The sequence below is a fragment of the Parus major genome, chromosome 8 (genome assembly GCF_001522545.3).
Source record: "Parus major isolate Abel chromosome 8, Parus_major1.1, whole genome shotgun sequence".
Taxonomy (NCBI): domain Eukaryota; kingdom Metazoa; phylum Chordata; class Aves; order Passeriformes; family Paridae; genus Parus; species Parus major.
In genome coordinates, this window is record NC_031777.1 from 20221701 (window position 1) to 20243859 (window position 22159).

Consider the following 22159-nt stretch of genomic DNA (forward strand, 5'->3'; position numbering starts at 1 on the left):
CTGGCAGCCCTGGCTTTCACATGGGAACAGTTTGATTTGTGAAGCACTGTGAGGTTTGGTGTGTGAAGCTTATGGTGGTTTCCTGGGGAATGCTTTTTGTTTGCCAGGCAAAGAGCCTGCAGCCTGCTGGTGGCTGGCACAGCCTCCCAGGAATGCCGGGTGTGAGACCCTCACGCTGGGGCTGGGTTGTAGCAAGGCCGTGCCGTGCTGTGCCCATTCCAGCGCTGTGCATGGGAAAGTGCTCAGGGAAAGCCAGGCTTTCTCCCGCTTCCACTTCCCCTGCGACATGCTTACCATAACACGGAGGGTTTTCTCCTGGGGCAGTGGCCACCCTCCCATGTGAGCTGGGCAGCTTGTTGACACCCTGCCTGTGCTCCCACTCAGCCCCTCTCATCCTGGGCAGTGTCCCCACGACGGGCCAGTGCCGGACGAGCGCGGGGCCCGGGTGGGCCATGCCTCGCACCCCGGCCCGTGGCGGCGGGAGGCCGAGGTGCCGTGAGGTGTGCTCGGCCTCAGCCCCGCCGCACGCCGCTCCCCGGGGGACAGCCTGTGCAGGGCTGCTCCCGACGGCTCCTGGAGTCAGGGCCGTCTCCAAACAATGGGTGGAGAGCAGGAAACGCCGCATGGGAAACAGGATTTGGCTCCGCCGCCGCCGCCAGCCACGGCCCCTTGGCCCCTTTCCTTTCCCTGCTCCAGAGAGCCCTTCCCACAGCCAGCAGCCGCCGGGCTGCACCGAGGGGATGGGGATGCCACCGCCCGGGAGGGCTGGGGCATGAGGCACTCTGAACCTCGGACAAAAAGCAGGGTCGGGACACCTCCTGCCTGGGCTAGGGGCTCAGCATGGCTCAGGGAACCCTGAGCGTGCAGCCCTAGCCCCTGGAGGGGTGGGCGGGTGCCTTTCCCTGGAAGAGCTGCCACCAGGCAGGGGACCCCGGTGGCCCCTTGGCCAGCAAGCCTTGCTCGCCAGCAGCTGGCTTGCCACGGAGCCAGCAGAAACGGGGGCATCTCTCTGTCTGTGCTCAGGCTATGCACCACAGGACGTGATCCCAGCTGCCCTGGAAGTCAAGCAGCAGCATGGAGAAGAGACGGGGGGCATGTGCAGGGAGCAGCGGTCCTGAGCTGCCGCTCACGTGGAGCTCCTAGGCAGCCACAGCCTCCAGCTCTGACCCCCGTAGCCAGGAAATGCTGGGGATTTTCTGACCTCTGCCAGATTCGGAACAAGCTCCAAGGATATGGGACTCCAGGTTTATCTTCTACTTCTCTTCCCACATCTGGCAGGTAAATTGCCCCTTTTCGTCTGCCCCAAGTGAGCAGCCCCTGCCTCACGGTGGCTTGGTGGGACGAGGCAGCTGTGGAAACTCAGTGGCGCCATCGGAACAGGGTTGGGAGGGAGGAAACATCCCTTTGTGATCAGCCATTTGGAGCCTTTAGAGGCCCCTGGCTGCCTATCTCTGACATGGGAGGAGAGGCACCCCAAAACCCCCATTCTGATGCATACTTGGCTCATGCTGGGAAGCTGATCCAGCTGGTGTCTCCAAAAGGAGAACAGAACTGCCCACTGTGTCATCCCAGTGCATCTGCAACCCACCTTGCTTTGCCCTAGCTGTGCCTTCTGGGATGGGGGTGGCAAAAATGTCCTGGAAAGGGGGAGACATCTGGGTGACAGGATCTGGCCCTGAGACAGGGCTGGTGTGGCCATGCTCTTGCCCAGAGGTGACACACCCTTGTGCTCCCTCACCCTAGGGGCCATCCTGGACATCACCCTGATTGCCAACGTGCAGAGCCTGTCCCACTCCGACTTCTTCCTCTCCTGTGTCATGGGGGAGCGCGACGTGAGCTACCTGCAGATCGAGCGGGAGAACAAGATCGTGATGACCCATCCCAAAATGGGCTTCCAAAACTACCGCAACCGCAGCAACCAAGTCCAGGCCAGGGGCTTCTCCAAGGGCGACCCGGTGGGGATCCTCTACTGCCTGGGGCGTACCCCGACCGAGCAGGCCCAGGTGGTCTACGTGCACAACAGCCACAATGGTGAGTGGCTTTTGGGGGCAGCAGGAGCAGTCAGGGAACCTGCCTGCTCTGTGCTTCACAATCCCAGTACCAGCCAGGGTGGTATGGGGACAGTGGTGACCCATAAGCTAGGTTTGGGGTCCACCAGCACCGGTGGGGTGGAGGTGGAAGGGATATACAGCTGGAGGAGCATGGCTGAGGCGCATGGAGGAGCCGTCTGGGTTTGTAATGGTGTCTGGGAGAAGGGCAAGGTCCAAGAGGAAGTTGAGTGCCCTTGGAGGAGGTTGTAGGATCTAGAAATCATTAACCAGAGCAGGGGGCAGCCCTTTGGAGCTGTGCCAGCCATGCCCCCAGTACAGGCTCAAGGGGAAGAGGTAGTGCTGGGGCAGATCTTTGGCAATCTCCCCAGGTGCTGGGCAAACACCATCCCAGGGTAGCATGTCACCACTCCAGCAGTGGGGCTTGCCAGACTGCACTGTAACCAAGAGCAGTGCTGGGCTCCTCTCCCACTCCTATTTCGGGTCGTAAGAATTGAAAGGGCATCCCTGGGCTGACCAGCAACAGGGATACCACTTGGGGCAGCACTCTTCCACACTGACCCTCCGACCTCCCCGCCCTGTGCTTGAGACTTTGCAAAACTTGAAATTTTCTATGATGTTTGCCTCAGGGTGCTTTCTAGCTGTTTTTCAGAAAGTCTAGCTAAAACATTTAACCTTTTGCTGAGAATAAGAGGAGGGAATACAAGTTTCCCTGCCTGTGTTAAGACACAGATTCAGCAAGGAGATCGAGTGTCTCCAAGCTGGTGCACAGAGGCTGCTGGTAGGGCCCAAGCATCCCCCAGGGAGCAGCGCTCAGCTTTTGTCCATGTAAAGAGATTCAAGCTGAAAAATGGCAGTGGTCCAATCTGAAACAGAGATGGATGGTCTGAGCAAGCAGGATGGCACTGAGGAATGGAGCAGAGCCGAATGGAGACAGTGTGGGAGACACGATCAGCAGCATGGGGTGAGGAGCACAGAGGGATTCCTGCACTCCCAGATGTCCTTGTTTGTTTTTAGTGTCCTACAAAGCAAGGCGGGTTCTTTGTGGGGGGGTTGAGTTTTCTATGGTGTAAATTTTAGAAACATTCTAAGCTCCTAATCAAATTTTAATAGAAGAAAAGGGGCAGTTGTGAGGTGCCCCCCGCCCAGGGAGGCAAAGATTTAGTTTCAGATAAACATTGTTAAAGTGAGAGGTGTGTCTTTAAAGCCCGGGAAGTGTGAATTCCATTGCTCTGCCTCAGGGGATGATCCCTGTGAGCCCGGGAAGCTCCATCCCGGACCCCTCGTGGGGTGGCAGCCCGGGGGTTTGATTTGGTTTGAACTCATGCAGTTTCTCCCTTGCTATGTCCCTATTAGTCCCTGACCTTAAACTCCACCCTGGTTCTGTCCCACAAAACCCATCACCCTGCCTCTGTTCGGGGCTCTCTGTCTCTGAATCTAGTTTGTTCATGTGCTGAATAAATGGTTTCCTGACCATGTCAGTCACTGGTAACTGTAGCCTCCCTGGGCATGATCCTGCAGCCTCTTAATGCTACACTTGTTTATAAATCATGGATGGATATCACGGCTCTGGGGCTCCATCCTTGGGACAGTGTTTCCCTTAGTGGGGCGTACTCAGTCAGTCCCACTCCTGGGTCCACTTAGCCAGGCCAAAATAATGCTTTGGAGGAGCTAGTCAGTACATGGGTTATAGCCCCTGTGGGAGTTACAACTGCCAAAAAGGTGTCTCTTTCACAAGTTCTAAAGAAGCTGCTATTGCTCTGTTTGGAGGAGAAGTCAAGACAAATAAAGGAATTAGTAAGCAAAGAATTTGCATGTTTGCAGGAGGGCTGGATACAGAACCCACTGAAGGGACTTTGTGTATCATCTCATCTCTCCTGTTTAGCCTGAGAACACACCAAAGCAGGCCAGGGCAATGAAACAGTGGGTGGGGAATGCTGTTAGAGGAAAGCTGGCAGCTCCCAAAAGGTCATGCATGGAGAAGAACTTAGGAGGTTTGATAAATTTTGGAAACATTGCTAAAAAAACAAAGTAAAGCAAACCAAAATGATCCTAAGAAGCAATTTCAGCTACACTTTCCAGAGCAGGAAGACACCCAGAAAAACAACTACAGAAAACCAACATTTTTATGATTTTTTGTATCTGTGTGCACAACAGAAAAGTTGGGAAAATTTTCTGGGGGGTCTGTCTAAAATGCCACTGTTGATAGCAGGAGACAGGCAATGAATAGCAGAACAGAGCAGCAAGACATTGCCAGGCTGGGTGTGCAGTGAGCAAGGTTGTGCTGGGCCCTTGGGAAACCAGACTTTCGAAAAACTTCTGGGTAGGGAGTTACAGGCCTGAAAACTCAAGTCAGGACCTGGCAAATTATCAGAAACTGTAATAAAGAGCAGAACATGTGGTTGTATGGTCCCTGAGAAAGAGGTAGCTGAGTTTTCAGTGGTAGGATCTCTGGGGTGGCAGCAGTGGAAGACCAAATTTGATACTATCTACTCAGATTCCTGGAGAAAACTGGGAAAACTCCCTTTCAAAGTTTCTTTGAGATAAACTTTGTACCCAGGGGGTAGCAGGAGAGATCTTTGCATGGGTAAATAACTGGCTAAAAGAGGGGAGAGTAAGAATAGGAGTGGTCTGTCACTGTTGGTCATGAAATGGTTCACACAGACGCAGCTCAAGGTGTGGTGAAAGAATAATTCTCGTTTATTTGTTGTGTCAGCATTTATCAGTTTCTGACCACGACCAGGGGTTGGATAATCAGGTTAACACCTTCCCAACCACATTGGCCATGAGAGACATCCATCAAAAGGCATATCTTTAATGGAATGTATAAACACCTATGTTTATAGTTACTTTCCTGGGAAAGTGTCTAGAACTTGTAAAAAACAATATCGAAGGCCTGATTCTCAGGGAGACAGCAGTCCTTGTCACATGAGGGAGTTCCCACTGGCATGGCATGAGATCTTTGCATGGAGCTGGGTTACCAACTGTGGGTGCAAAGAGCTGAACAAGCAGCTGTGCTGGCTGCTGTCCCTGAGCTGCCTGGGGAGATAATGATTGAACTATGGAGTGACAAAGAGACAGGGGAGAGATGCAGCTAGGGAGGGCTGCAGTGATGGAGTGACTTGGTGTGCGCAGTAGTCGTGCCCATGGTAAATCAGTGTGCGCAAATGCAAAGTGTTTTATTTGGGGATCCCCAGGGAACTGTCGCCATTTATTCCAGGGAGTGAGGCGGAGTGAAAAAAGAGTGAGGGCCATATCTGTGAGCCCACCACTCCACTGGAGGCTTCAAAGTCCATGGGAGAAAGTTCCCAACTAGACGGATAGGTGGGGAGGCAATTCTGAGAAATTACTGCCAAGTGTGACCTGCAGTGCCCTTCCCTGGGCGTCTGCGGCGTGTGCTGCTTCCTCCTGGTCCTTGGCCTCAGAGGAGCACGATACAGGGCTGGATGTGTTTTAGCTTCAGCCCGGCGTGGCTCCTTTTAGTGTGTGCAAGCTGGAGTACTGCCAGGCTCCAAAAGCCAGCAGCCGCCTGTGTCCTCCTTTGTGTCTGTCCTGGCACGCCCAGGGCTTGGTTTCCCAGGCCTTAAGGTATTTATAGCCCTGTGTGTGCTCCGGCTGGGGTCTGGCTGACTCACATTAATACTCTGGGAGTTCATTACTGCTGCACACCACAGCACCTGGGGAATAGGGAAAACAGCCATGAAGGGGCTGCTGGTCCTGGGGGCTGGAGTGCAGCCTCCTGCACACTTAATTCCCCTCAGCTGCCCTGCTTTCCCTGCCTGCAGCATTCCACAGCTCACCAGCAGGAGGGGTGCACCACACACATTTGTCCCAGATGTCTCCTCCCCAGATTGCTGCCAGCAGCATCCTGTGCAAGTGGTGGGCTGGTCAGAGGGCAGGGTGCCAAATCTCATTCCTTGGTGTCTGCCTGAAGGGGCTGAAAGGGAGCCCTGTCCCTGCAGAAGCTTTGGGGGTCGTGGGTCCAACATGGAGCAAACAGGGAAATGTGTCATAACATTCCAGAAGAAACATGTGGTGGGTGCTGGGCTGTGCCAGGGTGTGTCCTGGTGTGACTGGTCTGAGGGTGTCAGCACTGCCCTCGGGTGTGAGTGCCCTTGGGGGTGACTGCTGTGCAACTTGTGCCTCCTCCTCCTCTGCAGCCCACCTCTTCCCAGTGAAGGCCACACAGTCTGTGAATGTTGCCGAAGCGGCCACCTTCTCTGCCAGGATCCTCAAGAGGAAGGAGACAGATGTTATGTGGAAAAGAAATGGCAAGTGGTTCCAAGAGCAGACACAAGGCTGGAGCTGCTCCCAGCTGGTGCCTGGCGCTGGCCTGGGTGCACGGGAGGTCACAGATAACCCTCTGTCCCCTTGCAGGCACCTACTACCAGACCACAGACCGGGGCGAGGTGCAGGATGACCACGTCGTCCTGACACTCCCCAATGTCAGTGTCACTGAAAACGGTGTCTACAGTGCCACGTTCATGGGGGACAGCCCTCTGTGGAGTGCCTTCTACCGCCTCATCGTGAGAGGTGAGCAGGGCCCTGGCTGCCTGGGGACTGGGGACAGGCGTACCCTTGCCCTGCAGCAGGTGTCACTCTGGCTCCCTCTGCTCTCTCTGCAGCCTGCCCTGCGAAGAAATGGGGACCATCCTGTGAGAAGGACTGTCCCGACTGTCTGAACGGTGGCATCTGCCATGACCATGTTGGTGAATGCATCTGCCCACCAGGGTTCATGGGCACCCGCTGTGAGAGAGGTGGGTTCCACCTGCCCTGCACTGGGTGCTGTGCCCAGGGCACATGTGAGGGCTCTCTTCCACCCCTAGACCTGAGCACTGTGTCTAGAAACACCATGCTCATCCCCAGCACTTCCCCACCCTCAGTGCCCTCTGTTTCTGGGCCAGAGCTGGAGCACCCACATGGGTCCCATGTCTCCTCGATGCGGTGAGGCTTGGGCCCCAGAGCCAGCTCTGTGCCATGCACAAGCAGTAAGTGCATGGGTGAATGGTGGGTGAGGGCAGACCATGCTTCTTTTTCCAGCCTGCCAGGAAGGCCAGTTTGGCCGCAACTGCCAGGAGACGTGCCAGAGAGCCCAGGGCTGCCGGGGGCTGAGCTTCTGCCTGCTTGACCCCTACGGCTGCTCTTGTGCCTCAGGCTGGAGTGGCTCCCGCTGTGACCAAGGTACAGGGATGTGGGTGTCCATCAGCTCTCCCACCCAGCCTGGGATTCCTCCAGGGCCTGGCTGCTCTCCAGCAGCACCTCTGCAAACCTCTCCGCATCTGAGGGTTGGCACAGGCTGAGCAGTACTGCTGCCTGCATCAGCTGCTTGCTCTCTCTGTGATCCTGTGCCATGGCCAGGGGTAGCAATGAGCTCTTCTCTTCCTACAGCCTGTCCCTCAGGATTCTATGGCCCTGACTGTGCGCTGCAGTGCACTTGCCAAAACGGAGGCAACTGTAACCGCTTCAGTGGCTGTGTCTGCCCCGCAGGCTGGCATGGGCAGCACTGTGAGAAGTCAGGTGAGACTGGCACAGGTCTGTCGCATGTTTTCATCCCTCACCCTCAAGTGGGCGCTGACTCCTTCCTCACTAGTGACTGGGAGGGCCATTGGCTATTGGTCTCACCAGCTGGTTCAGCAGGACCCTGGCCTGCAGAAGTAGCCTCCAAGTTTGTGGAAACCAGGACATTGCAAGGGCAACATCTGGTCTGCCATCCCAGCATTATCTGTGCTGAGAGTGTTGCTGAGCCCAGCATGTGGGGTGGGGATCAGGGCTGGACCACAGCATCCATCACCTTTCCCTTGGCACCACAGTCCGGCCACATCTGGGTCCAAGAAAAGGTGCCAGGCTTTCTTGTGCCTGGGGAGGCACATTAGGCCAGCCCTAATGTTGATTTCTGTGTACCAGACCGGTTTCCCCAGATCATCCAACTGGCCTCAGAGCTGGAGTTCAACCTGGGCTCAGAGCCCATCATCAGCTGCGTGGCCATTGGCAACCCACTGCCCACCAGGGACAGCGTGGAGCTGCGCAAGGCTGATGGCACTGTGCTCAAGGTACTGCCCCGTGCCCTTGCCCCACCACCCTCTCCATGTTGACAGCTCCCTCAAGAGTACATGGGGCTGCTGGGCAGCTTCAGGCTGATGGGGGCTGAGCCAGGGGCTCACAGCACCCTCTGTGCCTCAGGTCATCAAAACCATCATCGAGCCGAAGCAGATCACCTGTGAGTTTGAGGTGCGGCACCTGACCAAGGCGGACACGGGGCTCTGGGAGTGCCGGGTCTCCACAACCGGGGGTCAGGACAGCCGGAAAGTCAAGGTCAATATCCGAGGTGAGGGAAGTGTGCTGGCATGAGCAGGACAAGCCAGGGTTGCTGAGGGAGGCTGCCAGTGTGGTGTGGCAATACCATGCCTGTGCCAGACTGGGCGCCTCCCATCGTGGGCTGCAGTGCCAGCAGACAGCTTTGAGTGATTATGGAAGACTCTCCTGACAAAGGTGGAAGGAGCCAAGACGTGGCAGATGTATCCACACTCTGTTTCTTGTTGGTCCCAGTTCCACCAGTGTCATTCCCTTCTTTCCCCCAAGTGCCACCAGTGCCCTTGAGCGCCCCCCGGCTTTTGGCCAAGCAGAGTCGCCAGCTCGTGGTGTCACCTGTGGACAGCTTCTCTGGTGACGGACCCATCACCTCCATCAAACTCTTCTACAAGCCCAAGGATGACAATTCAGCATGGTCATCCATTGTGGGTATGTGTCTGCAGGGCTGGGGGACACAGATAGAACCTGTGTGGGAGGGTGAGGTCTGAGGTGGGCAGATGTCTCCATACCAGGCTCCCCATGGTGATGCTGAGGAGGATGCTGGTGGCAGGGCAGACTCTAGATGATGGGCATGGTTTTGACATGTCCTCTTGGCCAACAGTCGACAACAGTGAGAACATCACCCTCATGAACCTCCGGCCAGTGACTGCCTACATCGTCAAGGTGCAGCTGAGCCGGCCAGGGGCTGGAGGGGAGGGCAGCAAGGGTCCCGAAGCCATCATGGTGACTGATTGCCTTGGTAAGCCTCCATCTCCCTGACCCTGCACAGCACAGAGCCTGCAAAGTCTCACAGCTGATGCGCCGTGAGGTTTTGCTGCCTTTTTGTTTGCAGAGCCCACAGTAAAGCCTGTGATCGAAGGCTGGTCCATAGAAGAGAAAAACATACTTCATGTCAACTGGAAGTTGCCAAGCAACCACGAGCCAGCACATGGGTTCATTGTCCATCTCTTCGACTCTGCAAGGCGGCTGGTCTCTGAGAAAAACATCACGTCCATCTCTGTGCTCTCTGCCCGCATCGGGGACTTGGAGTTTAACAAGGAGTACAGGCTGGAGGTGCTGGTGTACCACTGCACCAGCCTGGGGCCGCCCTCTGACCCCTATAAGGTCATGATCAACAGCAAAGGTGGGTCCAGAGCAATGCAGGGGATTACAATGATAAATCAGTTATAGTTGTAACAGCAACCATCCCCAGATCTGGCAGCTCCTTATCCCATCTCTGATAGAACATGAACAGCTGTTTGGGGAAAATGGACCCTCCTTTCCTCAGTAGATCCTGCAGCCTCCAGCACCAAAGAGCTGAGAAACATGTTCTAAGCTGAAAGCTGTTCTAAGCTGAACGTGACATTCAGGTCACAAATAGATCTGGTCTCTGTACCCTTGCCCAAACCCTGATGGACCTGTCTATACTTGCAGTCTTTACAATACCCTGTAGCAACAAGTTCCCCAATATAATTATACTCTGCATGAAAAAAAATATTTCCCTTTGGTTTGCTTTAACCCTGCTGCCAGATAATTTTGCTGGGTAGTCACTAGGGCCTAGGGAGCCCTACAGTCCCACCTGTGGGCACACACACACATGCAGCCCCTGAAGTGGGTGGAAGACCATGGGGAGGTGGAACACCGGCCTAACCAAGCTTTCTGGCAACCAAGGGGAAAGGCATGTGCAAGGCCTTTGGGGAGGCTTCACACCATACAGTACACGTTGAGGGGACTGGCAGGTATCAGGCTTGAGGGATGAGAGGTTTCCTCCACTCTCCTCTGCTTGCAAGAGCTTTGTATGACTTGGGAATTTGGGGTTAGGGATGTGGGCAGGCAGGATAGGGCCCAGAGGAGGTGGTGGGAGCACAGTATGTGAGGGAGGCCTGAAAAAATAAAATGTCACAAGAGCTAGTCAATACACAGGCATCTAGACCTCAGGCTGGAACATTTGGGGATAGAGTCCTGCTTCACTGTTGTACATGGAGAGCACCTCCACCTCCTCCAAGCAGGGCCCAGGGGTCCCTGAAGATCCCTAAAAGCTGACCTGGCTCTGGTTGCCATTGCCATCCACAGGGTCCAATCCTAGCAGCAGCATTGAGCCCTGCAGCACAAGGAGCCTTGTTCTGGGACTAACACTCTCCTCTCTTGGTCCCAGGGCCCTCCTCCCCGCAGCTGCTCTCAGCAGAGCCCGTGTCCGACACCGCCGTCAGGCTCTCCTGGCAGGTGCCTGAGTACCCCAACGGGGGCATCACCAAGTACATTGTGGAGCTGCAGCAGGTGGGGGGCACCAGTGAACCCCAGTGGATTGACACCGACAGCGGCGCTGAGACCACCAAGATCGTTGGGGGCCTCAACGCCAGCACCAGCTACCAGTTTCGTGTCCGTGCCAACTCCCATGTTCCAGGGGAATGGAGCCAGCCCGTGAAAGCCAAGACCCTTGGGGACGGTGAGAGGGGTGTCCCAGCAGGCAGGGGGCTCATAGCTCTGCTGCAGCTCGGGCTCAGATTCTGGGTCAGAAAAGAGTGGTTGGGGTGCCTGTGGTAACCTCTGAACATGGCTCTGAAGCAATAGCCCAAGACCAAAACTCTTTGTGTCCTAAGAATACCTGTTCCTCTTAGTCCTACAGGGACAGCAGTGGCATGATGACATCATGGCACCTACAGAGTGACTCTGCCTTGGGCAGTGGGGGATGTGAATCAAGGGGCTAGGGGAGCAGAGCAGAGCCAGCATGAGAAGAGATCATGGCTTGACCCAAAGCTGGTTGGAGTTCCAGAAACCAGTTGTTCAGTGCCAGGAGCTGGGCTGTGACACTTTCTCCTCTGTGCCATTGTGGCACCAGGAGCTCAAGATGTGGTTATGGTATCTTCACTGGAGGTCTGGGTGCTGGGAGAGGGCTGCTGTCATCATTGTTGGCCACTAGTACAGTCCAAGCGGGGCTTGACCATGGACCACAACCCTCCATCCCTCCTTTTGGCAGGAGCACTGAGTGTGCCGCCCAGCCTGGGCAGCCAGAGCACTGAGCAGGCAGGAACAGACCAGCAGCTGCTCTTGGCCATTGTTGGCTCTGTGTCCGTCACTTGCTTCACCATCCTCTTTGCTCTCCTGGCACTTTTCCTCATCAAGAAGAATTTTTTCCACCGGCGCCGCACCTTTACGTACCAGTCTGGCTCGGTGAGTGCCGCCTGCCCCACCAGGACCGTGTCCCCTGCTCCCCACATCCCAGCCCGATCCAGGTCACGTTCCATAGGCTCCAGCCCGGATGCAGCCAGACCTCACTTCCACACGGAGAGGGTGCGGAGCCCGCCCTTGCCCATGACTCCTGTCCTGCTGGGACTGCCACGTGGGCAGAGGTGCCTGGTGCCCCTAACCTCACCCGCTTCCATCTGACAGGGGGAAGAGACCATCCTACAGTTCAACTCAGGGACCCTGACCCTGACACGCCGGCCCAAGCCACAGCCTGAGCCCCTCAGCTACCCCATCCTGGAGTGGGAGGACATCAAGTTTGAGGACATGATTGGGGAGGGCAACTTTGGGCAGGTAATCAGGGCCATGATCAAAAAGGACGGCCTGAAAATGAATGCAGCCATCAAGATGCTGAAAGGTGAGTGCTGAAAGGGCAGGCAGGCAGGGTGGGCTGAGTGCTGCAGCTGTGTCCTGGGCCATGCTTGCACTGGGAAGCATCAGGAGTCATTTGCAGAGGAGCAGAGGACAGGCCCCTGTTGTAGGCCTGAGGTGTTCATCCCTCCTTTGCTTCCAGAGTTTGCTTCAGAGAATGACCATCGGGACTTTGCCGGGGAGCTGGAGGTGCTGTGCAAACTGGGCCATCATCCCAACATCATCAACTTGCTGGGTGCCTGTGAGAACAAGGGTGAGGGCTGTCCCACTCTACCCCAGCCCCACAACCTCTGCCCAGCTGTCTATTCCTTTTTGCTGGGGAGAGCACCAGCAGCCCAACCTCCTCCTGCCCCCCAGGCTACCTGTACATCGCCATTGAGTATGCTCCATATGGAAACCTCCTCGACTTCCTCCGCAAAAGCCGAGTCTTGGAGACAGACCCAGCCTTTGCCAAGGAGCATGGTACTGCCTCCACCCTCACATCCCAGCAGCTCCTCCAGTTTGCTTCAGATGTGGCCAAGGGGATGCAGTACCTGAGTGAGAAGCAGGTACATCCCAGCAAGCCCCTCAGATCACCCTTTCCCTGAGGTCTGGGGGTTCCCCCATCGAGGCATGAGGTCCCTGGGGCCAGCAGGAGGGAGCATGTAGCTTCTGCTAACTGCTCTTGCCTTTCAGTTCATTCACAGGGACCTGGCAGCAAGAAACATTCTGGTGGGAGAAAACCTGGCCTCCAAAATTGCTGACTTTGGCCTCTCCAGAGGGGAGGAGGTCTATGTGAAGAAAACAATGGTGAGCCAGGAGTGAAACATCTCCATGGGGCCTGCACCAGTGTGGTGGGTAGGATGCCCACCATCAGTGAGACCAACCCACCATGGCAGGACTGACTGGATCACAGCTGTCTTCCACCCAGAGGCTGTCCCACAGACCTGATGGTTGCTCTCTCTTTCCCCAGGGCCGTTTGCCAGTTCGCTGGATGGCCATTGAGTCCCTCAACTACAGTGTGTACACCACCAAGAGCGATGTGTAAGTGCTGCAGGAGGGGGCACCAGGCCAGGGCATGGCTGTGGCCACCTCCACCCCTGTCTGGCGCAGTCAGAGAGGTGATGCTCTTGCTCTGGCTGCTGGAAGGGCAGGAGGTGATGCTGGTGCATCTCCCTGAGGAGCTGCTGTCTCAGCCCAAGCCCTGGTTGCGTGTTTCCACCCTGGGCTTTGCCCTGTTCCCATCAGCGGGGCACAGCTGGGCACTCTGTCACAGCCTCGGCTCCTCCCTTTCCAGGTGGTCATTCGGTGTCCTGCTCTGGGAGATTGTCAGCTTGGGTAAGGCTCTTCTCTGTCCCCTGCCTTCACTCAGATCCCTGTAGGTCTGGTTATCCTGCAGACCCAGGGGAACACCCTAGGGACTGTCACCTCCTCAGCCCGTGTGTCTCTGGCTGTAGGGGGGACACCGTACTGCGGGATGACGTGTGCTGAGCTCTACGAGAAGCTGCCCCAGGGATACCGCATGGAGAAGCCGCGCAACTGCGACGACGAGGTGTAAGTGGACAGAGCCTTGGCTGATGGTGGCAACCCACAGGGCTCACAACAGCTTTCAGTAGCTTCTGCCTGGTTGTCTCTGCATTGTGGCTGAGGGATGGGCTGGGGTCCCACACCCAAACACCTTTCCTGGGCTTTAGTTTCCTGCCTGCTTCCCCCATCTCCCACAAAGAGCTTTTCTGTCCCCTCTCCTGCGTGCACTGAGCCGCCCACGACTCTCCGCCCCCAGGTACGAGCTGATGAGGCAGTGCTGGCGGGACCGCCCCTACGAGCGCCCTCCCTTCGCCCAGATCTCCATGCAGCTCATCCGCATGCTGGAGGCCAGGAAGGTGAGTGCTAGCGGCTCAGGAGGAGGGATGCCCACAGGGCTCGGGGCTTTTCCACATGCTGGAGCATCCCTAGGGCCCAAGGACCGGATGGCCAGCAGCAGAACCATGTGTGGGGGTTAACCCCACTGTCACTTTTAGGGTGTGAGGAGACAACAGGGCACAGTGCCCACGAGCAGGCTAGTGGGGACACGGGAGGTAGACGTGGGTATGTTCACAGCTGGCTCCTAACTGGGATTCCCCCACAGGCCTACGTGAACATGGCCCTGTTTGAGAACTTCACCTACGCGGGGATCGATGCCACTGCCGAAGAGGCGTGAGGCTGCGCTGGCACCGCTCAGAGGGGCAACGCTGGGCCCAGCCTGCTGGAACAGTGCTGTGGGGACAAGGGGCTGCTCGTCCCACTCCAGGGCCAAGCAGCCAAATGGCAGTGCCCCTTCCCAAGAGCGCCTTCCCTGTAGCAAGACTGTGCTATCCCTTCCCTGTCATGGTGCCAGCCACTAACAGCCCCACACTGCTGGGGGCATGCTGGGATGGCCCCCAAAAACAACGGCAGCAACAGGGTGCTGGCAGCAGAGCAGGCAGGAGAGGGCCTCCCTCAGGAGTCAGGGTACTGCCTAAACCCACAGACACAAATGCTCAAGCTTTGGGGCAAGAGGAGGAAGCAGCAACACAGCAGCTGGCCACCCTGCAACTTTCAGCGTGCTCTGGGCCTGAGGTGGTGCCAGGGGTTGTGAGCAGCACTGCTGGCATGGGATGGGGCCACCCTGGCAGGTGCAAAGGGACAGTGTTGACTGTGCACAGCCTCCAGCTCTGCAGTGGCCCTTCAGAGGTGTCAGCTCTGCCTTACAGACAATAAAGATCATGCAACAGCCGTGTCCAGAGGAGTGTTGGAGGGACCCAGCTCTGCCCCACTGACAGCACTGGGGAACAGGATGTGAGGGCCCAGTGATCTGCTGCTGTGGTGGGCACTCCTCAGAATTCTGTTCCCATTGGGGTCCTCTGATAATACCCAGTAATGTCCAGCATTCCCAGAGAAGTCCCAGGTCTCATCCTGCCATGGAGATGAGTTCTCTTGGGATCCAACTAGGATATTTTCACACACACATAATTTAAGACTTGGTCTTGTCCCCAAAGGGATATGGAGAACAGACTATGTCCTTCCTGTGCACAGCTGCCCCTTGTATGCTTGAAATTTTTTCCTGCAGCTTTCCCCTTAGCTGGCTGCTCTTTAAAGGGATGGCCCTGCTCCTCCAGCTGGGTCCTGTGGAGCTGTGCAACTCTACACCCTTCCCTCCCTGGCCAGCTGGCACTTCCCAGCACTGTGCCAAGCCATCAGGTAATTTCCCACATCTGGCAAAGTGATGGCTGTGTTTGACCAGCTTGCTCAGACATGCCCATCCCTTGAGGGTCACTCGAGCTGTTCACTGACCCTCCTGGAAGAGGTCCTGTCCCAGGCTTTGGTCCCTCACCTGCACTGCTGCTGTTTGTTACCCTGAGAATGGTTGGGCTTCACCTATGCTGGCTTCAGCTTGCTCAGCCCTGGACATGCCATCCAGCATGTCTTCTACATTATTCTATTCTTCTATTCATCTTCTGTAGTCCCACGAGAAACAAGAGTGGCTCCTGCAGATCCTGGTAAACCTGCTGGAGACAGAGGCATTTGCATTGTCCTTCTGGACAAGAGTCTTTTATCCCCAGAAGGTCTCTGAACCCTGTCAATACCATTCTGATTTTCCATTCTGACCTCTCCAGTGCTCTTTGGTGTCAACTGCAGCTGTTAGTGAGCAGCCTCTCTGCCCCATCCCTGAGGTCCCCAGTGAATCAGTGACGGGGACTGACCCTCATGAACAGCCCAACATGTGCCACTGCCTCTGCAAACCCTCTGCTCCCAGCTGGAAACAGTGTCCAGGGCAGTGTCACCAGTCCTGCTCACACCTAGGTCTTTCTGCTTTTTTTGACAAAATGTGTTGGTGGCAGGTTGGGGCTGGGTGCTCCTGTCTCCGCTCAGTGCCTCTGTTGCTGTCCTCAGCTGCTGGGCTTGAAGAAGCAAACCTGGCCTTGGTGCACAGGGGACAGAGTTCCAAGAGGCTCCTTGTGTCCTGCCTGGTGCCCCCCGGGCTCAGCAACAGTGCTGTGCCCTGGCAGGGCAGGAGACCCTCCAGCCACCACAAGCAGTGGACTGGCATGAGGTTGAGCATGAGCGTGGGACCTAACTGTGGTGGCCCTGCTCCTGCACCACCACCACCACTAGCACCTCTGTGGGTTCTGCCCCCTGTGCCTGCAGCTCTGCTCCCAGCACAGCCATGGAGACAGTGCTGCTGGAAGAGCAGACCTGGAGTTCACCGGGACCGAATGCCACAGGACACAATGGAGGCACATCCCCTGTGCCATATCCCATACTCCCATGTGGCACAGCCCCAACAGCCTGCCCTGCCCCACACAGGGGCCTCCCTAATTTCTTGGGGGTTGTTTTTCTTCCTACCCCATCCTCCCAGCATGCCAGTAGCCACAAGGGCAGGACATACCACCTATCTGATAGGAGCAGTCTCTCTTGGCACTGCAGCCGGCGGCAGAGGGGCTGTGGCATTGTGGTTTCAGGCACAGGGAAGTGCTGGTGATGGGGCGGGGGGAGCCCCCCAGCCAGGCTTCCTGAGCTGCACAGCCACCACTTCCCAGATAAAGGTATCGCCCAGAGGAGCCGCAGCAGCTGCCAGGACACTGGGAAGGGCCGAGTGCGGCACGTGTGGCTCCAGCACACGGGTTGCAGGATGGCAGCCTGCCTGTGCCAGGGCTGGCAGCTCTCGCTGCTCCCTGCCATCCTGCTCAGCCTCCGCAGCCCACCGTCAGCCCCTGAGCCAGTGACATCCCAAGGTAGGTCCTTGGGACTATTTTCTTCCCTAAAGGATGGGTCAGAGAGGAGCTAGAATGCCAGTGGGCAGCGAGTACCTCACAGCAGCCAAAATCTACAGGATTGGGAAGGGGGCATTCCAGGAGGGTGTGCAGGGGGTGTTCCGGGTGAGCAATGGAGTGCCCTTCACACCTGTGGGACACCCTGAGATGCTTGGAGTAAAGGAACATCCATGCTCTCTGCAAGCAGTGCTTGGCTGCCCCTGGGGATGGCAGCCAGGTGCTCCCAGTCGTGTTCAGGTAGCAGAGGGGCTCCTCACTCAATAGAAGTTCTCAGAGTTTTGACATGATAAGGGCTTGAGCAAGACTCAACATCTGGCACTTTCCAGGCTAACCCCATGTTCCTGCATCAGGCTTGCTGTGATCTAACTGTCCTGCTGGACACCCTCAACTGAGCTGATAGCTGGCCCCAGTCTGGCTCACTGCACCTGCCAGAGCCACTCCCCAACTTTGTCTCATTTCAGGCTTCTCCATGCATTCTATGAGTGCCTCTTTAGAACTTTCTGTAACACCATAAAAAGCATTAACTGAATAAAACCCTGTTGATCTCCTGTTTGTCTCTCGAGCCCCGCCCCCTCCCCGGGTCTCTGGCCAGGACAGACTCAGGAGCACATTTTGAGTCACTCCCATAGGGGCAGTGGGACGAGGGTCAGGATAGGACTCATCCTCTCTCTGCCCACAGCCTCTGCAAAGTCGTTGTGCCTTGAGCCCTCCGCTGGCTTGGCAGCACTGCCCGAGCATGGCTGGTGTGGGCTGCAGAGCTGGGCAGCTGCCCTTCCTGAGAAATGGGCTGTGCTCAGCAAAGATGCTCTGATAGCCCACAGGACCAGGGTGGCCTCCCATTGATGCCGTGGGTCCCTGTGCCACCAAGCTGCTGGGACCTGGCCACTTCATCTCCTGGGACTTGGAGCTGGGTGAGGGCATGCAGCCAGCATGAGGCCTGGGGTGGGGTAATGGGGGCAAAAAGAGAAGAACAGGTGAGAGGCTCTGGTGGTGATGGGACAGTGGGCATGGAGAAGAAGGCAACACAGGGCTGGGAAATGAGGAACAGGGCTGGGGGCTTCAAGGCAAGAGATGGGACAGGGCAAGCAGGACAGCAAGAAGGTGGCAAGAACATTTGAGAACTGTGACTTATTCTTTGCCTAGGGTGGGTTCAATTGTCAGCGCAGTGGGTGTGTAGCAGAGAATGGATACACTCAGCAAATGCAGCAGACATTGGCAGAGGACTTGTGTGGTCCCAAAGTTGGGGGCAACTCGTGGGGAAGGCAGCAAATGCCAATAAGAAGAGGAGGAAGAGGAGGAAGAGGGCTGGAAGAGGTCCCAGGGCAGAGGGAGTGGGGGAGGAGGGACTGCTGAAGCAATGCTGGGGGCAGCAAGACCACCCCTGTGCATTACACATCTGCATCTGGGGGCTGTCCCCTCTTCCAGGACAACAGGGGCAGACACCCATATGTCAGCAGAGCTACCAGTGCTTCGGATGAAGATCCTGCAGGGTGTGATGCTCCAGTTTGTCCGTGTAATGACAGGGAGCATGGCTTACTAAGGGGGACAGAGAACCACATGCTCCCAGGGCAGTCCCTGGGCAGTGGTTTGGGCATCGCCCCTGCTCAGGACCTCATGCCCCCACACCAGCCCACAGGCCCTTTCCCTTTCCCTGGGGTGCTGCTCCTCCTTATCTCACTTCCGTGCACCTTCCGGCACGAGCAGGGCAGGGGTGCTTCCCCCTGATCGCTGTGCCCTGAGCTCCCCTCCAACCACAGGGCTATTTTGGGATGTTTGTTTGTCCTCGAGGACCTCATGTTCTGAGGAGGGGGGCATGGTGGGGCCAGGGGGAGCCCTGCATCAGCCAGGACCCCAGTGCAAGCCAGCAGCCAGCATGGGTGCCGTGTCCCTCCCCAGTGTGCCAAGCTGTGGAGAGCACCTGTGCCATGGCCCTGCTCAGGCTGCCCCCCATGCCAATGGGCATGGAGTGGGTGGAAGCAAGTGAGATGGAAATGGGTTTGTGCCCAGAGGATCCTTCATGCCCACACTCCTCCCAGACGCTGCACTGCTAGCAGGCCTGTCCGAGGACATACTCTGTTTTTCCCGCTCCTTCGAGGACCTCACCTGCTTCTGGGATGAGGAGGAGACAACAACTGGGATGTGCCACTTCTACTACTGGTACAGCAGGTAGGAGATGGTGGGGACACAGACCAGCCTCTTCCTTACTGCACAGACAGCAGCAGAGTCAGGGTGTCACAGCAATCTGGGCCATCCCAGTGGCTCCAAGCTGCAAGGAGAGATGGAGAGCCCACAGAAGCTACACAGCAGCCACTGTGGCTGCACTGAGCCTGCAGCAGGGCTGGGGCCTTGGCTGTCCCACAGGGGATGGTGCCCTGCAGTAGACGGTGGCACAGGAAAGGAACTGGGGACACTGAGGTCTCGGTGCTGTGGCCCACATTCCCTCTCCTCAAGCTTGGCCTGAGACAGGAGGTGTGAGGTGCTGCAAGACCCCGCTGTCCATTCCTCAGGGATGCGCCCACAGCGTGCATGGTCTCCACGTGGCACCATGGGACTGGCGGGAAGCGACATGTCTGCGTCTTCCCCAGCCAGGACGTGCGGCTCTTCACCCAGCTCCACCTCCGTGTCCTGAATGCCACCACAAACCACACAAAGTATTGGCGGGAGCTCAGCGTGGATGCAGTGGGTGAGTCCCTCTGACTGGGCAATACTCTGTGACAACAGGACAGTCCCCAGATCTGGGTCCCCTGACCTTCTGCCTGCCACAGGGGCTGGCAACACCCTGAGCCCTGCATGCTGGCCACACAGGCAGCTTTGGGGGGGACTTCCATGTGTCCCCCAGCAGGACCAGGCATTGCCCAGACCAGGGCTGCTGCAGGAGGGCAAACACCCTGGCATGTTCTCTGCAGGTCTCATTGCTCCCCCAGTGAACATCACAGCCCGCTGGGCTGGGGCTGCAGGGCAGATCTGTGTGTCGTGGCAGCCACCACTTGCTGACTTCCTGAACTTCTTCCTCTACGAGGTGCAGTGCTGCCCTGCCAGCTCCCCAGGGATGCCCTGCAGCACCACACTGAATCCCGGGGGGCAGCACCCTGGAGACCCCTCCGTCCAGTCCACTGTCAGCACTCACACACCCAAGGCTGGAGAAGCCTCCCCAGGAGTGGGGCAGGTATATAAAGTGGTCAGGGATGGGCAGGGCGATTTGGAGCCTGCAGTTGGTCCTCAGCTTGGCCCCTCTCCTACAGAGGCTGGTCCAGGCCAACACCTGGGTGGTGCTCCGGGACCTGCAGCCAGGGGTGAGGTACCACATCCAGGTGCGCAGCAAGCCCGACGGTACCTCCATGGACGGCGTCTGGGGGCCCTGGTCGCAGGCAGTGACTGCAGAGACGCCCCACTCCTCCGGTGAGCAGCCGTCCCCTCTGCAGGGGTGCTGGCAGGGGCTGCAGCGGGTGGGAGTCCTGCTGTAGGTGAGGTGCAACACCCAAGTTTTGGGGGGCCAAGGGGAAGCAGCCCCTTCCCTGCCCTGGCTCTCGCCTGCCCAGGAGACATCGGGCTGTGCTGCAGTACTCCTGACCTGCGGCATGTGCACTGCGAGTGGAGCTGGGACCCTGCAGAGCCCCACAGCTCCCACCAGCTCTTCTACCGGCCACCTCCAAGCGGGGCTGGCACAAGGTAAGGGGCGTGGCAGGCATACGGCACTCAGGCAGGCACATCCCAGGGACCACTGGTCCTGCTGGGTCCCAGTATCCCACACTGGGCCCCTTGCCCATGCCCTGCTCTGTCCTGACCTACCACCACCAATCTCATATCTCCTCACCACCTCTCCTGGCCACATTGCACCTCCAGCTACAAACAGCAGTAGCCTTCCTGGGCAAGTGCAGGAGGAATGCTGGCTGTGGGAATGCTTCGGTGGGACTGACTGGCTCCCCACTCCTCCCATAGGGAAGACGCATGGCAACAGTGCCGGGAGGTGAGCAGGGGGGCACAGAGCACCCATGCCTGCACCTTCCAGCCCAAGGCTGGCAGTGCCATCTCCGTCCTGGTGAATGTCACACGGACCCACATGCTGCCCACGCTCAGCTACTTCAAAGAACCCTTTTGGCTGCACCAGGCTGGTGAGTCCCAGTGCCACCACAGCCCCTGCCTGGCTCACAGGGGACACAGTGTCCCATGATCCGTTTCACAGGAACGACACATGCCTGTCCCCAACACCAACAGTGCTCACAGAAGCCCCACAGCTTGTGCAGGCGACGGTGTCGCAGGGCCGGCTGAGCCTGCAGTGGCTGCCGCCCCTGGAGCTGCTGGCAGAGCAGCTGGACTACCAGGTCCGCTATGCCACGGAGAACAGCCATGACTGGAAGGTAGGGCCTCTCCAGGATACCCCGAGCAGCCCTGTCCACCTCCGCGGTCAGGCAAAGCGGGACCCGCCCTTTGGTGCCTTGGCCACCCCAGAGCAGCCAGGTCTCCAGCTCGGCTGTGCCCCGCAGGTCCTGCAGGTTCCACGAGCAGCTAGGAAAGAAGTCCTGGACCTGCGACCAGGCACCCGCTACCACGCCCAGGTGCGGGCGCAGCCCAGCGGGCCGTGGTACCAGGGCAGCTGGAGCGCCTGGTCCAAACCTGTTGTGGTTGATGCCATGGCTGATGCGGGTAAGGGACAGGGCAGGGCTGGAGGCTGGAGCAGCCAGGCGGCTGACCGCAGGAGACGGAGAGTGCTGGAAACGGGGTGGGGAGCAGCGGGCAGAGGGTGACAGGTTTGCAAAGGGCTCAGAGGTGGCGAGTCTGGGAAGGGCTACAGTTCCAGCACTCCTCCTCCGATGCAGGCTGGCTCATCCCCAGCGTTGCGGTGGTGCTGCTGCTCTTCTCAGCAGTGCTCCTGGGGCTGCGGTGCACCTTCCCCTCCCTCTACAGGTAAAGGGCTGTGCCGGGGGCGGGCGGGGGCGTCCAGCACCAAGCCTGGGCACCTTGCACGGGGCATCAGGGCACCCCTAATGGGTATCTTCGATGCCCCCTCCCTGCTACCCAGCAACGTGAAGGAGAAACTCTGGCCACCTGTTCCTGACCTGCACCGTGCTCTGGGCAACTTCCTCCAGGAGAGCAGCAAGCACGGCCAGGTGAGGGGCTGGATCAGGGCGGCTCAGCTCACCCCGGGTGCAGCTCCAAGGGCAGCCCCTACCACGTCCACTGCGTGTCCCCCCAGGACAGCGCCTTCGACAAGCAGCCGCCGGAGGAGGCCGTCGTGCCCTGCCTATTGGAGGTGCTGCCCGGCCCGCGGCGCGAGGCGGGCCCGCCACCGGAGCACGCTGGGGGCCGCCTGTCCAGCACCGACATCGCCAACCAGTCCTACCTGCTCATGAGTGGCTGGGAGCCGCGAGGAACCACGACCGCCCCCACCCCGCCATAAACGCGTGTCCCCACACAAGCACCTGCCTGGTCCCTCCT

General features: G+C 57.9%; 2 protein-coding genes across 3 annotated transcripts; both read left to right on the forward strand.

Moving 5' to 3' along the window:
• Positions 1 to 688: 688 nt before the first annotated feature.
• TIE1 (tyrosine kinase with immunoglobulin like and EGF like domains 1) lies at positions 689 to 14682 on the forward strand. Of its 2 annotated transcripts, none has more exons than XM_015636350.3 (23): positions 689 to 1278; positions 1744 to 2031; positions 6209 to 6319; positions 6426 to 6581; positions 6674 to 6805; positions 7089 to 7229; positions 7437 to 7565; positions 7953 to 8098; positions 8229 to 8373; positions 8628 to 8786; positions 8959 to 9096; positions 9190 to 9480; positions 10492 to 10782; positions 11314 to 11627; positions 11727 to 11937; positions 12094 to 12204; positions 12309 to 12499; positions 12627 to 12740; positions 12904 to 12974; positions 13228 to 13268; positions 13388 to 13484; positions 13714 to 13813; positions 14059 to 14682. In XM_015636350.3, exons 1-23 carry the CDS (start codon positions 1233 to 1235, stop codon positions 14128 to 14130), a joined length of 3495 nt encoding a protein of 1164 aa, XP_015491836.1. In that variant the 5' UTR covers positions 689 to 1232; the 3' UTR covers positions 14131 to 14682. The 2 variants fall into 2 exon arrangements, with proteins under 2 accessions (XP_015491836.1, XP_015491837.1); XM_015636351.3 differs by having other exon boundaries at positions 690 to 1278; positions 11314 to 11507.
• Positions 14683 to 14776: 94 nt separating this feature from the next.
• On the forward strand, positions 14777 to 22139 carry MPL (MPL proto-oncogene, thrombopoietin receptor). Its single transcript, XM_033516562.1, is given in 12 exon segments — positions 14777 to 16684; positions 18760 to 18889; positions 19231 to 19406; positions 19630 to 19889; positions 19966 to 20152; positions 20155 to 20392; positions 20663 to 20835; positions 20939 to 21081; positions 21208 to 21367; positions 21541 to 21628; positions 21744 to 21831; positions 21918 to 22139. Coding segments are annotated over 12 exon segments (1950 nt in total). The 5' UTR covers positions 14777 to 16581; the 3' UTR covers positions 22122 to 22139.
• The last annotated feature ends 20 nt before the right edge of the window (positions 22140 to 22159 follow it).

Bases quoted from the DNA above. Each gene is read 5' to 3' on its own strand.
- TIE1 (XM_015636350.3), top strand. From the start codon at position 1,233: ATGGGACTCCAGGTTTATCTTCTACTTCTCTTCCCACATCTGGCAG. The intron at 6,582-6,673 runs GTGAGCAGGGCC...CTCTCTCTGCAG, and splicing joins CTACCGCCTCATCGTGAGAG to CCTGCCCTGCGAAGAAATGG. The intron at 9,481-10,491 runs GTGGGTCCAGAG...TCTTGGTCCCAG, and splicing joins GGTCATGATCAACAGCAAAG to GGCCCTCCTCCCCGCAGCTG.